Source organism: Mya arenaria, chromosome 7 (genome assembly GCF_026914265.1).
Source record: "Mya arenaria isolate MELC-2E11 chromosome 7, ASM2691426v1".
Lineage (NCBI taxonomy): Eukaryota > Metazoa > Mollusca > Bivalvia > Myida > Myidae > Mya > Mya arenaria.
Genome location: NC_069128.1, coordinates 34,787,520 through 34,802,336, shown reverse-complemented (window position 1 = coordinate 34,802,336; position 14,817 = coordinate 34,787,520). Strand labels below are relative to the sequence as shown.

At 36.3% G+C, this 14,817-nt stretch overlaps 1 protein-coding gene and 1 long non-coding RNA gene across 3 annotated transcripts; both read right to left on the bottom strand.

The window, feature by feature from the left end:
* Positions 1-3,330: 3,330 nt before the first annotated feature.
* On the bottom strand, positions 3,331-9,281 carry LOC128240080 (uncharacterized). Of its 2 annotated transcripts, XM_052956575.1 has the most exons (9): positions 9,120-9,281; positions 8,543-8,720; positions 8,187-8,298; positions 7,661-7,844; positions 7,346-7,445; positions 6,794-6,948; positions 6,285-6,407; positions 4,281-4,613; positions 3,331-3,869 (listed from the first exon to the last, which is right to left on the bottom strand). In XM_052956575.1, exons 7-9 carry the CDS (start codon positions 6,396-6,398, stop codon positions 3,735-3,737), a joined length of 582 nt encoding a protein of 193 aa, XP_052812535.1. In that variant the 5' UTR covers positions 6,399-6,407; positions 6,794-6,948; positions 7,346-7,445; positions 7,661-7,844; positions 8,187-8,298; positions 8,543-8,720; positions 9,120-9,281; the 3' UTR covers positions 3,331-3,734. The 2 variants fall into 2 exon arrangements, with proteins under 2 accessions (XP_052812535.1, XP_052812536.1); XM_052956576.1 differs by lacking the exons at positions 6,285-6,407; positions 6,794-6,948; positions 7,346-7,445; ... (2 more) ...; positions 8,543-8,720; positions 9,120-9,281 and adding exons at positions 5,233-5,368; positions 5,727-5,862.
* Positions 9,282-11,773: 2,492 nt separating this feature from the next.
* On the bottom strand, positions 11,774-14,433 carry LOC128240086 (uncharacterized). The gene is made up of 4 exons (XR_008262041.1): positions 14,343-14,433; positions 13,253-13,435; positions 12,478-12,660; positions 11,774-11,869 (listed from the first exon to the last, which is right to left on the bottom strand). It is a non-coding gene; the product is annotated as an uncharacterized LOC128240086 (long non-coding RNA).
* Positions 14,434-14,817: the final 384 nt, after the last annotated feature.

Sequence of the window (14,817 nt, the reverse complement as noted above, 5' to 3'; positions counted from 1 at the left end):
GCCCCTCCCCCCGCCACCACCTTCTAAATCGGCTTGTGCTTATAGCGCACTACACGACTTCTTCTTCTGAGCCTCCAACGGTGTTAAGACGTTAAAGGCGGCATCACAAACACAAGGTTTGACGTAGAGGGCACCCAACAACAGGGCCGAAAACAGCAACATTTTAACGTGGTATCAGGGTCTTCCTCCAAAAGTGGTTAATTTATGCTGCATTCGGGATATTTTATTTTTAATGAATTACTTTAAAAAATATACAAGAAATGTTATACTCTACGACAAAATTGTGGGGTAAACAATGACTAATAAAATTGAAAATTGAAGGCAAATCATATTTTTAAAGTTTTAAAAAACATTGATCAATAAATACATATTAAAGCTGCACTCTCACAGATTGACAGGTTTTTGTCTCGGAACTAGGCAACTGATATCAATGCCTTCAATACAGTCATAACAATAAATCAAAATAGAACAGATGTACCTTTTCTTTAAGTTAATAACGACTTCGTTAAAAACTTTTTTAAATTATCTATGAATTCAATACAAACGTAAAAAAATAATTCGTATTGAATGCCAAACGAGTTATTTTGGTGTATACATGTATACAGCTCTATTATGTACTAGAACGGCTTTGAACCCAGCGTACCCAGGTGTGAAGTTAACATATCATGTCAATCTCGGTTAAAAAGTAAATGCAACCAAATGCATCAAGCTCATATAAGAAAAATCTTTCAGAGACTTGAGACGGTGCCATTTTTTGTTTGTTGTTGTTTCTGGCGGCGGATAGGCAGTTCCGTTCTTCAATAACAGAGACTTGATTTATTGTATGGGGACTCCCTATCCTATCAATATGTTATGCATATATATTTTGTTTCCGGGGTAGGGAGCGCGTGATTAAACTTTCGCCCCCCCCCCCCATCCCCAAGGTACGTCCCTCTTACTCTCAATCCTGGTCCCGCCCCTGCCATGGTGTAAACATTTCTTGTGGGAGATAAAATTAATGAAGGTTAAATATCCAAAACATGTTTCGGTATACAATTAACTTAATTGTATGTTAATATCGCAACGCCATCGTGTTTTGTACATTTACCTCCATTGATATGCAAGCAATTTGCCCTGCAGTTCGTTCTGGGACTTCGGTTCGATCCCTAAAAAAAATTGCTTCAATGATATCTCAATTTCTTGAAATTGAGAACACGTTAGTAAGTAAAAAGGGCAGTTAGCGCGTAAGCTTAACAGAATGATATATAATTGAGTTGCCTCCCTTTGACCATATTTTTTCAGTGTGCGGCTTCATTTTAAAGGAACTCTCAAGGTTTGACATTTGATAGTGGCACACATCGGCCTGATTTTCTTTTACCTTAGGTGGTGCTATTAAGTGATACTGAATATTTTTTTACGTCTTCGTTATTGGCTTTTTTTTAATTCTCCATAAATGTATGGTAACATCTAGAATTGGCGTCAACTGAAAATTTGCATAAAACAACGTCTTGACTTCAATTTGGTTACGTCATATAAAAACAAACCCGCATTGTGGACGCTACAATACATTTATTGTAGCGTTATTAACTCCAAACTCTAAATCAGTAAAAATAAGTGTTTTTTTTAAATGTGGTAAAAAATGTTATCATTTAATCTTAGATAATATCTGTTTACTATTGTAATACACTGATATGATTAATGTCCCTTTTGGTCCTCATTTTCTAACGTTTTCAAAACTGTTATTCGAGTCAAGCCTAGCGCAAACAAACGCTTACGACGCCCGTTTGGTTGAAGAACAAAACCTTCATTTTTCTACGAGCAAGATATTATAAAAGACAAAATGTGCGGCCGGTGTACGCTTTGTCGGTCCCGCCCTCTGTCGACAAGGCGGACGTCCCCGGAACATTCTTTGTTGGTCCCGCCCTCTGTCGCCAAGCCGGACGTCCCCGGAAAACGCTTCATGTCGGTCACGCTCTCTGTTGCAAAGCCGGACGTCCCCGGAAAACGCTTCATGTCGGTCACGCCCTCTGTCGCCAAGCCGGACGTCCCCAGAAAACCCTTCATGTCGGTCACGCCCTCTGTCGCCAAGCCGGACGTCCCCGGAAAACCCTTCATGTCGGTCACGCCCTCTGTCGCAAAGCCGGACGTCCCCGGAAAACGCTTCTTGTCGGTCACGCCCTCTGCTGCACAACCTGGGCGCATTTAAAAACACGGATCACTTATATTTCTCTCAGACAGCAGGCATCTTTGAAACGTCTTTGTGACGCGCATGCTCGCTACCAACTTCCACTGTCTTTGTTAAAAATACAATTATTGACATAATTTTATCCTACATTATACGTATTACTTTTTACACTGTTTAACACATGCAATTGATACCGACATCATATCGGGTTACCATTGGTATCAAACTGTCATTTACATTGTAGGTATTTTATCGAATATCAGACTACATGTATATGCCGGACAAGCGAACATCTGTCAACAGTGACATTTTCAAAGACTTTGTCCCACAAACATGGCCAAAATAATTCTGAAAACAACTTCCAACTAATTCCATTTCGTGTATACAGTACTTCAGGCTATTAAGGATACAAACGTTGGTGACGTTGGTGTTTTGCACAATCACCTCGACGATACCAAGCCCAACAGAGACGGAGCCCTCGCTTGTTCTGTCGCAGGTGTGCGTTTGTTTTGCGTTGTCCAATACGAAATTATGTTAAGTAGGGTTCCATGTACTTGAAACATATTGGAAACCCCAAAAGCGGTTAAATAGGTGACGAATACACCGAATGCCACCTTTAGAGAGGAATAGCGAAGTATTAATATAAAGAGGCCCTTACTAAGGTTATTATTTCATCTGTGGGGGTGTAAAGATTGAGGCTATGTGTAATAGGTCTGATGTAAACGCTAGATAAAGGTAAGCTTTGTGCGCAATTGAATACAGAAAGACAACATTGAACAAATGATTTAATTTCAAGTGTGTATTATTGGACAAATGAACAAGTGGATCACGAATATCAGCAGCAAATTGTTTTAACCTTTAATGGTGTTACCAAGTGGTGCCTTGAGGTGGATATGTGTTATAATGACCATTATTTGAAAATTATCATTTGGTAATGAAATATTGAGCAAGCAGTGAACATTTCAGATATCTGTTACAGAACTGGAATAGTAGCAAGATGTATACAATATGCTGCTGTACAGAACATTGCTATATAAACATAGTATAGGAAATATGGAGGAATTAAAGTATTGATACTTATGTAATAATTATCATTGGATTGCAATCCAGAACAAGGAACATTAAATTTCACTGCTTTATACATGTAGGTCATGCAGAACAATGAAATGAAGCTCTTCAATTGAGAGTGTTTTTTTAATTAAGATGGTGTTTTGCAAAATGATGATTAAAGAAAATGGTGTTGAACATTATGACAAAGCTTAATTTTGGCACAGAATTAGGTATTATTCTATGGCAATTAGTATTGAATGTTTTTACACTGGGTATGCTCAAAAATGATATATGCCTATAGTTATGTAAATCATATGGAAATTGCATGCAAATAATGTTATAAAGCCTTATCAGTTCAAGCATAAAATTAACAATTCAACCATGAATTTGACTAGATTTGTACAGCATATAAACACGAAAAATAATAAGAGATGTAGGAGCCAGCCTTTCCATCAATGCGAGTGTTGGTTACATCTAGTGATGTGAGGACGGTCGGGTTGCTGTTGCTGTTGACGTTCAACTAAACAATCTTGAGGTTGTACTCAGGCCGGGAAAATCCAAGCTCCTGTCTGATACTTGAGTATTTCACAGAGATCGTAACGAGGGCTCGGTTACTACGAGGATTCCAGCTGCAGTCAACAGCAACTATGTAAAACTGAAAACAACAGTACCAGTATTTAAGATTGTTTAAGTTTGTTTACATCTTTTAAGTTAAAGCTTAACTGCTTAAGCCCCAATTTCTAGAAACTTCTCCAGCTTAACAGGCTTAAGTAGCTTACTTCAAATAGCCAATATACATTGGGATACTGAGATTAAATTATGATTAATGAAAAAAGGTTAAAAGTGGTGAAGTACAAATCTTCATTTCATTGTATTTTTCTTTCAAGTTGTTTTGATGATGAAATTGTTCAACAATTCACACTTATTTGTGAAAATCAAATAAGGTTATTCGTTGTGATTTAATAAAAGTGTTTTTCTGAGTCTGAGTCTAGACCTCTTCGTAATCATGGCCCATGGTTCTTGGTAATTCTATATCATCATGTATCAACCAAGAATAAGGTTCTACCTTGAATTCCTCTCTCTTGTCAGCCTCCTGGATGTTGGCTTTTACAAAGAGAATACCATCTTTGTTGATTCCGAAAAACTGTGCAGCGTACAATTCATCTGGGTCGATCAAGTAGTCAAATTCAGCATTATGAGTGTTTCGACTCAGCACAACGTCGGGGTCATCATCGATGGCCGTCGCCTGGAAGAGGTCTCTACCAAAAGCCCAGTAGTCAGGTGTATCCCTCTTGGTTGGTAAAGATTGGAGCATGCTGGTTGCGGATGATGGTGATGTACACTGTCGCTGTAGCTGACTTTGGCTGCAAGGCCTCAGGTCTGTAGCAACAACATGCAGCTGTGAAAGAAAACAGTAATTAAGACCATTTAATTTTTGTTTAGTATAATCAATAAAACATAAATCGACTAATAACCTGTTTAAATATTGATTCTGTACTCATTATAACTTAGGGATATTGATTTATTATATGCTTTCCAGTGGTATAGATATTTATCAGTGAAATAAAATTAGTAATTCACTGTTTTAAACAGAGATGTATCAATTTGATATTTTTCACTGTTTTGAAATTTAAGCCCACAGTGTGTTCCAAATCAAAGTGCAGAGGGCTGGGACACAATTTGAATGACGTCATTTCTGAAATGACATTGAGAGCAAAATACAAATTGCTTTTCTGTATAAAAATAATTGAAATAACTTTTAACAATTTTAGGCATATAATAAAAAGAGAAACTATATGCATACATACAGAATTGATATAATGCTAAATTGGATCATGACTGCCATTGCCAAAACCGTCTTCGTTTAGTGAAAGAACATATGAAATCAAGACCAAAAGAGAAGTTTGTCCATTATCATTTGACTTGATAATCACTCAGTTAATTGGTTCTACAGTGATGAATTAATATTTCGTAGCGGTTCGGTGATTTGTCAATTAATAAGGATACCTCAAAGTTACCTGGCACATTAATCCTGGTGAGAGGCTGGCTGATGCAGATGCTTCCATCAGTGGGGCTGACTAGAAATTGGGCAAACCCGTTGGTCAGTGTGGAGCTGATGTACTCAATTGAATAATCGATTGTTCCACTTGGAGTCTGAAAACAAGAGGTTTATCTTTCTCAATGTTATCACATAAAACATACAACTTTAAACATAATCTTTTAAAAAAACAATGCAAATACTCTTTCAGATGTTATTATTCAAACAAGGGGAGGAACTCTAACTCAACAATTTCCTGCCATTGGAGTTACAGTGGGGATATAATTTTGTGAAAAGTGTCATATTAATACCTCAAAATGCTGATTTTTTTGCATGATGCAGCTTTTATGGCAACAACATTAAAAATATATTATTTTTTTTTACCTTGAATGTTTTTTTGGGTAAAATTTGTGAAAAAAGAACTGACATAACCACCACCTCTCCGTACTTCAAATGAAATAAATGCATATTTACATTAGCTTGATCTGCATCGGTAGCCACAGTTCTGATAACAGACTGTTGTACAGGAAAGTATTCTGAGATGGTGGCGTTGTAGGTGGCAGATGTGAACACTGGCCTCGTCACTGTGATCGTCACACTCACTGTGGCCATGTCGAACCGGGAAACTGCATTGGAGCCGGGGTTGTCTCTGGCATGAATGGTTATCTATATAAAAGCAAGTTATCAATAAATTATGAAATTTATAGGAATTTTCATTCAGCTTTTCCAGTCAACAATTGCTGAAAGTATTTTTTTCTTACTAAAATAAATTCTGTGCATACAACATGAAAACGGACTTGATGTACAAACATAATGTAGTAATAAGTACAGTGAATGAATATTTAACCGGAAATCGTTAATAATAACTACGTCCATTATCATATCACTGCAGAAAAACAAATATATTAAGTTTTTAATCTGCAGCATAACTTGGTAGTTCATTTAATTGTTTCTTTGTAATGGCATGATACTTCATTCAATAATCTATGTCACATCTTGTACAAAATGAATACATGACTTAGTAAAACCAACCTCAAACACGGAGACACCGGTCTGGGAAAGATCGCCGTTGACCCTGATCTCACCGTTGGTGGGGTTAATGTTGGAGAAGAATGTTCTGGAGGTGCTGGCAATGATGCTGTACATGATTTGGTGCTAAAATACAACAAAAGTCTGACTTTGTCTCGACGGCAACTTGAATAATTAATATGCAAGTACTAGAATGTACTGAAAACAAATCTGGAACTGTTAAGGTTTATAAACCTGAGGAAATGACAACTGGCCAATTGTCAATTTAACATTCAATTGACCAAAAATGACTTAAACAGGAATACAATATGTCATGATTTAACACATGGCTGCATTATCTAAAGGCTTAACTGTAGAATCTGATAAATGACCATGGCCAATTGCATTATTGGGAAAACAATTCTAGGGGCATTAAAGAAACAGGACTATCAATAAAACATTAATCAATGCTTTAGCTGGTTTTGAAATGATCTTATAGTTTAGCATCACGCAGAAAAACAGGCATTTCTTACATTAACCACATCATCAGCTGCTATGGCAAGCACCAATGTGTTATCAGGTTGAAATTCAGATATGGTTTTCTCTACGAGTCTGCACGGAAATCAGGGCCCTTCCTGTTCCCGACAATGATTGCATTTACTCGGACAGCTGCTGCCACTATGTAGAACTTGAATACAATACAAATGCTAGTAAATCCATTGTAATTTCAAACATAAAGAATGTAGTTTTAATTCATTGAACATAACATGTCCGCTTACATTTTCTGTGTTTTAATGTTTGGCCTGACATAAAGTAGGCCTGTAATTCTAATACCATCATATATAATAATAAATATGTTTTACTGTTCTTTTGTGTGGATATTTTTTTTATTGTAAAATGATTTCGTTGATAAATGACTGCATTTATTAACCATGCAATAAATGACAATCTTGATAAATATAGAAATCTTTAACCAAACCTTTACACGGACCAATTTTGTACAACTTCCTGTATGTACCATTTACTGAGAGCTCAAAAACAAATAATTAACCCTGTTATTGTTTTGGTATGTGAAGAAAACCTACAAAAATATATCCTGCCCTGTAATTGTTTGGGTATGCTGTGTGTCTGAGCGGGATCGGCATCTGTTGATCGGATACTGTTTCGGATCTCACTATTGCGGCCCTGGTGGTGAAAGAGAAAATTGAAATTTAGTTTGATAGAACATATGGTATTATAATGTTTCCATTCTTTTTAAAGAATCTAGGACATGTAGAAATATATAACATATAACTCATTTCGAAGTGATATCAATAATATGTATTAAAGTTATCATTTTGCAATCTTTATCTCGATATATATAGGAAAAACAAATATCAACATAGGAAGTCTTGACTTACAATATTTGCGTCTAAGGCTTCAACTTCTCCGAATGACATGCCAATGGACTGTTCCTTAGACGTTAAGCATGAATGTAGTACACCAGATTTAAATGTTGGGGACGCGTTGTTAAGCGTGATGTACACGTACCAGGGTTCGTACATCTTGGGTCAAGAAGTCTCATCTGTAAGCTCGTACACGAACCTACAAAAATCACAACCATAATTTGGTTGAGTTGATTGTTTTAAGAGTACTTAAGGACATTCATAAAGACTATGTTATGTATTATTACCGGTTAAGTTCATGTTGAAAATATCGCAAGAAAGAGCTTTAAAGTGACCATCTATGTTACTATACCGGGAAGCTCATGTTAAAACATTCGCCAGAACCAGCTCAAAGATAATCATCTATGTCACATATACTGATAAGTCTATGTTGAAATTATTGCCAGAAACAGCTCGTATTGATATTTTTCATAAATTTAACAATAATTATTTGAAAACTGTTTTGGTTGATTAAACACAGTAAATGATGGAAGCTACTCACCACATTGTTGTTGAGTTGGGAAACCACTCGGTCAATTCTGCCAATGACGGAGTCAATCTTGAACTGAGTGACGGCATCGCCCATCTCCGTAAATATCGTACACAAGCACAGACTGAAACAGCAAGAATATTTGTTGACGGAAATTGAGACATTAGTGACTTTTCATGCGGAATCTTGTGTTTACCAAATCATACTGTTTGCAAAATGACCTAAGCAAATTAAGACTGTAACCAACAGCAATAAATATAGAATAGAAGGCATGAACCAACACTTAAATTTTCATCACAAAGCTCACTCAAAATTTACGTAATCTTTTCACTTTCAGCAAATAAATTGATTGAATTAACTCGACTTACACCAGATCTTAGGTCAACAAGGTTGAAGACCTGTGTTCCGACCATTTTGTCCTCGGGAATAGTGACCTCGAATCTTGTTGGGAGAAGAATGGATTTAACACTCAGGTGTGATGTGAATAGTAACCTGAGCTGTGCTTGATCGTGGAACAATACCTGTGTCTGTTGCTTGTACTTGGAACTGTGGTAAAATGAACAATAATAGTATTATTTTCATTGCTGTATCTGTACATAACAGAAATCACAAGACTTCCAGCTTTTACCAAAATAAAAAAAAACTAATTTTCCTTCATTTTCGTTTTTTGTCTAGTGAAATTTTTCAAAAATTGACCAGACTAATTCAAGATTTACTAGACCAGGCTGTTAGTTCAGACGAATTTGATTAATCTTACAGCTTTGCAGATGTTCTAGCAATTGTGCCCCAAATTTTAAACCTTTAGTAAATTCCTTAAAAAAAAAATCACGAGAAGCTTTAAAAGACAAAAAAAATATTATGAAAATTGTTAACCATTTCTTTTTCAATATTAACCAGTTGAATACTAGTTTAATATACATATTTCTAATTGTGAAAAAAACAAACCTGGTAGATATCCTCAGACACTTCAAGAAGAGAAACCAGTGGGAAGATCTGGCCAGTAACAAACTCAATTCTGAACACTGACGAGGCGGGAGAGTCGATCATATTGTATCGGACAAGACCATTGTCGACATCATGGGCGGTCACTGTCAAGACCTCTTGAAGGACTGGGACAACCTCGTTGATGGTGACGTCATATCTTTCAAAGCTGGTGAAGACTGGAGCATTATTGTTCCTGATCACAACGATGTTCACAGTCGCGGACGAGCTGCGGAATGGGTAAATAAGATCCTCAGCGTACACAATCAGCTGTGGAAATACAAGGAAAGCATTATTTCAGTGTGGTTTTCTACAAATGAGCTATAAAAGGGCACAATATAGGTTGATGAAAAAATATTTGTTTTTGATTTAATGCATTATTATCTTTAACTCATTTACCTTAAATGATGAAAACCAAAAAAGCATACACTTAGTGAACAGACCCCCCCCATTCAAATTCCTTTTTTCCTTCAATCTATATTGTGATATAGCCTTTAACAACTAAGTAACTAACTCCTTTTAAACATCAAATTTCACTTATAAAGGAAGAATTTCAACATCATAAAAGCATATAAAATAGAATGTCATGAATCAGCTTCAAAGACAACAGTCAGGTATATACAGTTTAACATTCAAAGAAGTTAAATTCCTTCTTTCAAGATCGATGAATTCAGCAGTATTGAACCAAAACCCCAAACTTCACATACCATGGGATTAAAACTGCAAAGCTGTGCATTGTCTTGTTCCAAAGTTCAATTGAACTATGTTAGTGAGCTATGTTTTGCCTACTCTTATTTGATAGCTTACCCTGTAGTTGTTGAAAGACTCAGTTGTGAGGGCTCTGTTAATCGTAATCAGACCATTGATCAGGTGAATGGAGAACATATTATTCACTGTGTTAAAACTGGTGGATGCAATATCATACATGATCAAGTTCTCAGGACTTGTTATATCGGCATCTGTAGCCCTGATGACCACCACACTGCTGCGGAGCACCTGTGACTGTTGTAGGCGGTTATCAACTGCTGAATGAGAAAATTATAAAATCAGTCTTATTCAACATGTTATTTAATGGATTAAAGACAAAGGACATTTCTTAATAATTGTATTTTATGAAGCTCATAAATTGTGATGTTTTTTAAACATTTTGACATTTAGCATAAGAAAGAATGTGACAAAATTGTTCTTCACCATGTTTTTCCACAAATATGTTAATGTTTTAATTTATAACAAGCCAATCTGAAAGTCATACCGTGAATGCTTGGTGGGTGTTTATTTGGCTAAGAGCAATACTGTTGGTAATGTAAATGTCTCTGGTGGCAGTATTCAAGACAAAGTAGTTGGTACCTGGCACAAAGCCGTCCAGACGATACACAATGGTGGGGTGCCCTGAAGAAAAAGGAAATCATTGAAATTTCGAAACTGCGTTGCTTAGGCTGTTTGCTTTCAAGTGTAACAAAACAACTCTTCCATGAACACACTTCATATCTTACTTCAAAAACATCTCCGAACGCCAATATCAAACAGGACTTATTTCTAAATCATATCAACATCATCCATATTAAATTACTAATATTGACTTGTTAAACATGTATTTCTACCAATCCATTAGTAACTTTCAACAAAAAAATTTAAACATTAAAAAAATTGTTCAAGTAAACACATCAGCTGCCCAAAGCTTAATGACAGTTACACTTAATAACTTGTGCACAAAACCTTTGATCGGCCACCCTTGTGGATATTAAGCTACATTCAGACTTAGAAAATGATAATTTATGCAAGGATATGTTCGGGCCAAGTGCTATCTAAGTTTGTCATTTTTTATTCTAGGCGTTGCTGTTTAAGTATGGAGGCTCTTCAATCGAACTATGATAATCTTATGTAAAGTTTTTCTACAAACCAGCCCAAAATATTAGAAAATGTTCAATATTTACCCACAAAACTACTATATATCAAACAAACAAGTTACTTATACTACAAGAACGCAATGATAAAAGAAATTAATTATTTAGTAATACATATGAATAGCATCAATTAAATTAATGACATGACATTTTTCCCTTTTAACATCTATACAGAGCAGTCTGCATGAAAAAATATTTTTTTAATAAATTAATATTTATTAATAACAAATAAAATCTGTCATTGCAGGCTATATGTATGTTTACGGACTGGGCAGTTGGAATGAGGATCATATATCGACCAAAGCTTCACAATTGTGGTTAAGATATCTATTAAGACTCTGAGCCAGGCGTATATTAGCACGCCTGTCGCTTGCATAAAATATTGACCCGCTGATGTCACATTAGATATATAAGAAAAAATAAATGAGGTACTATATTCATATTTAGTTGTACATAAAGCAGATGACCGACTTAATGTCTTGTTTATAAAGAAATAAAAACGGACAAAGCTAAAAATGTGGTATCTTAATAAAAGGGAGGTTAAAACTTACAGTGTATATGGGGTTCGGTGTTTTTGATAACAGGCTATTGCGCAGATAGTCTAAAATGGCTGCTGAGTACTGCAATTAATGTAAGCTTCATGGTTTGCAAATACTAACTCCAAACTTACAGTGTATTCCTGTCTGCCTGTCAGAATTCCCTAATGAGGCTCCTGTTAATGAACACAATACATGCCCAAACCTCAACATCAAAGTATGTCGTCTGCCCGAAACTTCTGGTCTCACTTGTCAGGGAGCATGTCAGCTGATTCTGAAAATTATCTTTAAAAATTTGGACCATGTTTCAATTAAAAGATCGAATAAGGCATATGATCATAAATTTCAAGGTGTAACCTCGTTTTTAGCGTATTTAACTGTGTTTGAGCACATACACCATAACACATTTATGACATCGATTCCGATGGTAACTCCACGGATGAACCTCAGAGCACTCAAGCAGTATTACCAAGATATCTTACTGAAATGGAATCCTGAGCACACCATTTACATGTTGAACTATTTTGAATGCTTATTCGCTGTTAGTAAGGGTGGAAAACAATTTTAATTTTGTGAAGAATTCTGTAAGTGATACATAGATCCAATGAAAGACACAAAATATATTTTTTATGTGGATTGTTGAAAAATATAAATATGGAGTAAGTCAAATCTCTTTCTGAAGCTCAAAATTAATCTAAACCCTGACAAATGCAGATCTTAATACAGCAGTAAAAACCAAAATAACAAATGTAGTATTCAACCATGTATTAATGTAAAATCACTTTTACAATGTAACCTTCGACTCATACTGAATTTCTATGTCAAATCAGCATTCCATAAAACGAGAGTGCTGATAAACCTTGACTTGAACCTTTCACTTACTTTGTCAGCATCTGTGGCAGTAACTCGAAGGATTGAGGCGCCAACTGCAGTTTCCTCTGGGATAACCTCAATGTAGTTGTCTGGCTTGAAGATGGGCGAGTTAACGTTATGCTGTACACCAATTGTGACGTCTGCTGTTGCTCGCTGGCCCGGAGTCTGACTGTCATAGGCGATCAGTCTCAACTGTAAAAACAAATTGATCATTAGTAAATTAAATTCTGACTGATATCAATTTACAGTACGGAGCTCTCAATAAGAACCAGCTGCCGGCAAAAATTGCAATAGGGCATGTTCAAATTTCAAAACATAAACTATTTTTAAATAGAACAAGTAGAAGCAGGTCAGTTACTATAATTCATATGTTTCAAGTAGAAGTGTGCCTGAAGTAATATATAAACAGTTTAAGCGTTTTAAATAATCCTTTTTCAATTACAATAATTTTGATCAAACTGTTTGAATACTATTTTTCAGTTGCATTTTTTAGGTTGAATGTTTTATGACATATTCATAAAAGAAATGACAGAACTTTGCTGCAAGTAAATAACAGAACATGGTTGTTGTATTATCCCATATATTCACTTTAAAACCTTGGACAAACAGCCTCAGACAACTTACAATGTGTGGATATATATCAATTGTTGAAATTAAAGCTGAATTCTGAAAACATCTGCCCTCAACAATTGTTACGAAGCTGAAATCTGATTGGCTCTGCTCTGGATATATACATAAACGAATATTAAATGCTAGTCCAAGTCCATTCATTTATTATGAGTACCTGTCCATCAGCATCAGTAGCAGAAACAGTAAAGATGCAAGTTCCATTGACACTGTTCTCCTGTACGGAGGTGGAGTACGGCGTGTTCAAGAACCGAGGCAGTACAGCCCTGGTGATCTGGATGGTCACTGATCCGTCTGTGCTTCGTCCTGGGCTTCCGTTGTCAGTAGCACGCACAGCAAACTGTAAGAATTAAAAGTAGATGATTTAACTTCCCCTATCATATCCATCATGTTACAAGAGCGCTGTGAAGTAAACACAAATTCTTAGAAGCTACAATCCTGAAACATATATCAATTCTAACATCAATGATTTCAACTGGAAAGTATTCAAATACAGTCGAACCTCACTATGTTGATTGAACTAATTGTAATGTAAGAATAAAGTTTTACCAGAGAGATCAAAAGACTGCAAATTATATATATATAAATGCATCACATGCAAACCCACTAAACTGCCAGACTCTGCTCAAACTGAAATTAGACTTGACAGACCACAATATAACTGTGAATGCAAACGCATCATTGCAACTTCAACTGCATTTTGGCAGTACAACATGACCTTGTCATCAGAGATGAATTGCAATGTTAAAAAATGTGATGGTGTTAAACTGATTGACAGGCAAGTTTTTCCATGAAATAGTTAAGTCATAGTTTGCTCGACCTGTGGCACTTGGTCATTTTATCTGAGCTTCATGCTTCAAAACCTTGAAAAGCTAAGTTGATTTGTAAAAGGTAGCCAAGAACAAAAATTTATTAAAGAAGACCCTAGGGCGATGAATTCCTGAAAGTATTACCATGATTTAAGACTAATAAATTTCGCATATTTTCAGAACTTATCATTATTGCACTGATTGATATGCACGGGTTACAAACACCAGTTTTCAAAACAATGAAGATCTATTTTATAGGGAGTTATCTTATATGACTTGAATTGAAAGCAGGGATGCCAAAATCAACTGATTCTGAGACAAAATTTAAGAAAAAATGACATATAATGTAACTGTCAATCTGCAGCATTAATTCTAATAAGATTCCTCATATTAATATATTCTACAGCAAAGTTGACCCAGAACATTGGTATCACAGACCAGGAAGGTGTAGATGTGTTGAAGCTGTCAGACTCAATGATGGAGGTGCCATGGAGTCCCAGAAGCTTGTGCTGGCGAGGGCTGGAATCTCTGTGGGCTGTTTTCGTTCAGTGTTAGATTCAAGGATGGAGGTGGAGTCCCAGAAGTATGTGCTGGCGAGGGCTGGAGTCTCGGTGGGGTGTTCTCGTTCAGTGTTAGATTCAAGGATGGAGGTGGAGTCCCAGAAGTATGTGCTGGCGAGGGCTGGAGTCTCTGTTGGGTGTTCTCGTTCAGTGTTAGATTCAAGGATGGAGGTGGAGTCCCAGAAGCTTGTGCTGGCGAGGGCTGGAGTCTCTGTGGGGTGTTCTCGTTCAGTGTTAGATTCAAGGATGGAGGTGGAGTCCAAGAAGCTTGTGCTGGCGAGGGCTGGAGTCTCTGTGGGGTGTTCTCGTTCAGTGTTAGATTCAAGGATGGAGGTGGAGTCCAAGAAGCTTGT

Bases quoted from the DNA above. Each gene is read 5' to 3' on its own strand.
- LOC128240080 (XM_052956575.1), bottom strand. From the start codon at position 6,398: ATGTACAGCATCATTGCCAGCACCTCCAGAACATTCTTCTCCAACATT. The intron at 4,614-6,284 runs GTTGGTTTTACT...TTTCTTTCACAG, and splicing joins CCGGTGTCTCCGTGTTTGAG to CTGCATGTTGTTGCTACAGA. The intron at 3,870-4,280 runs GTAGAACCTTAT...TGTTGTTTTCAG, and splicing joins ACAAGAGAGAGGAATTCAAG to TTTTACATAGTTGCTGTTGA.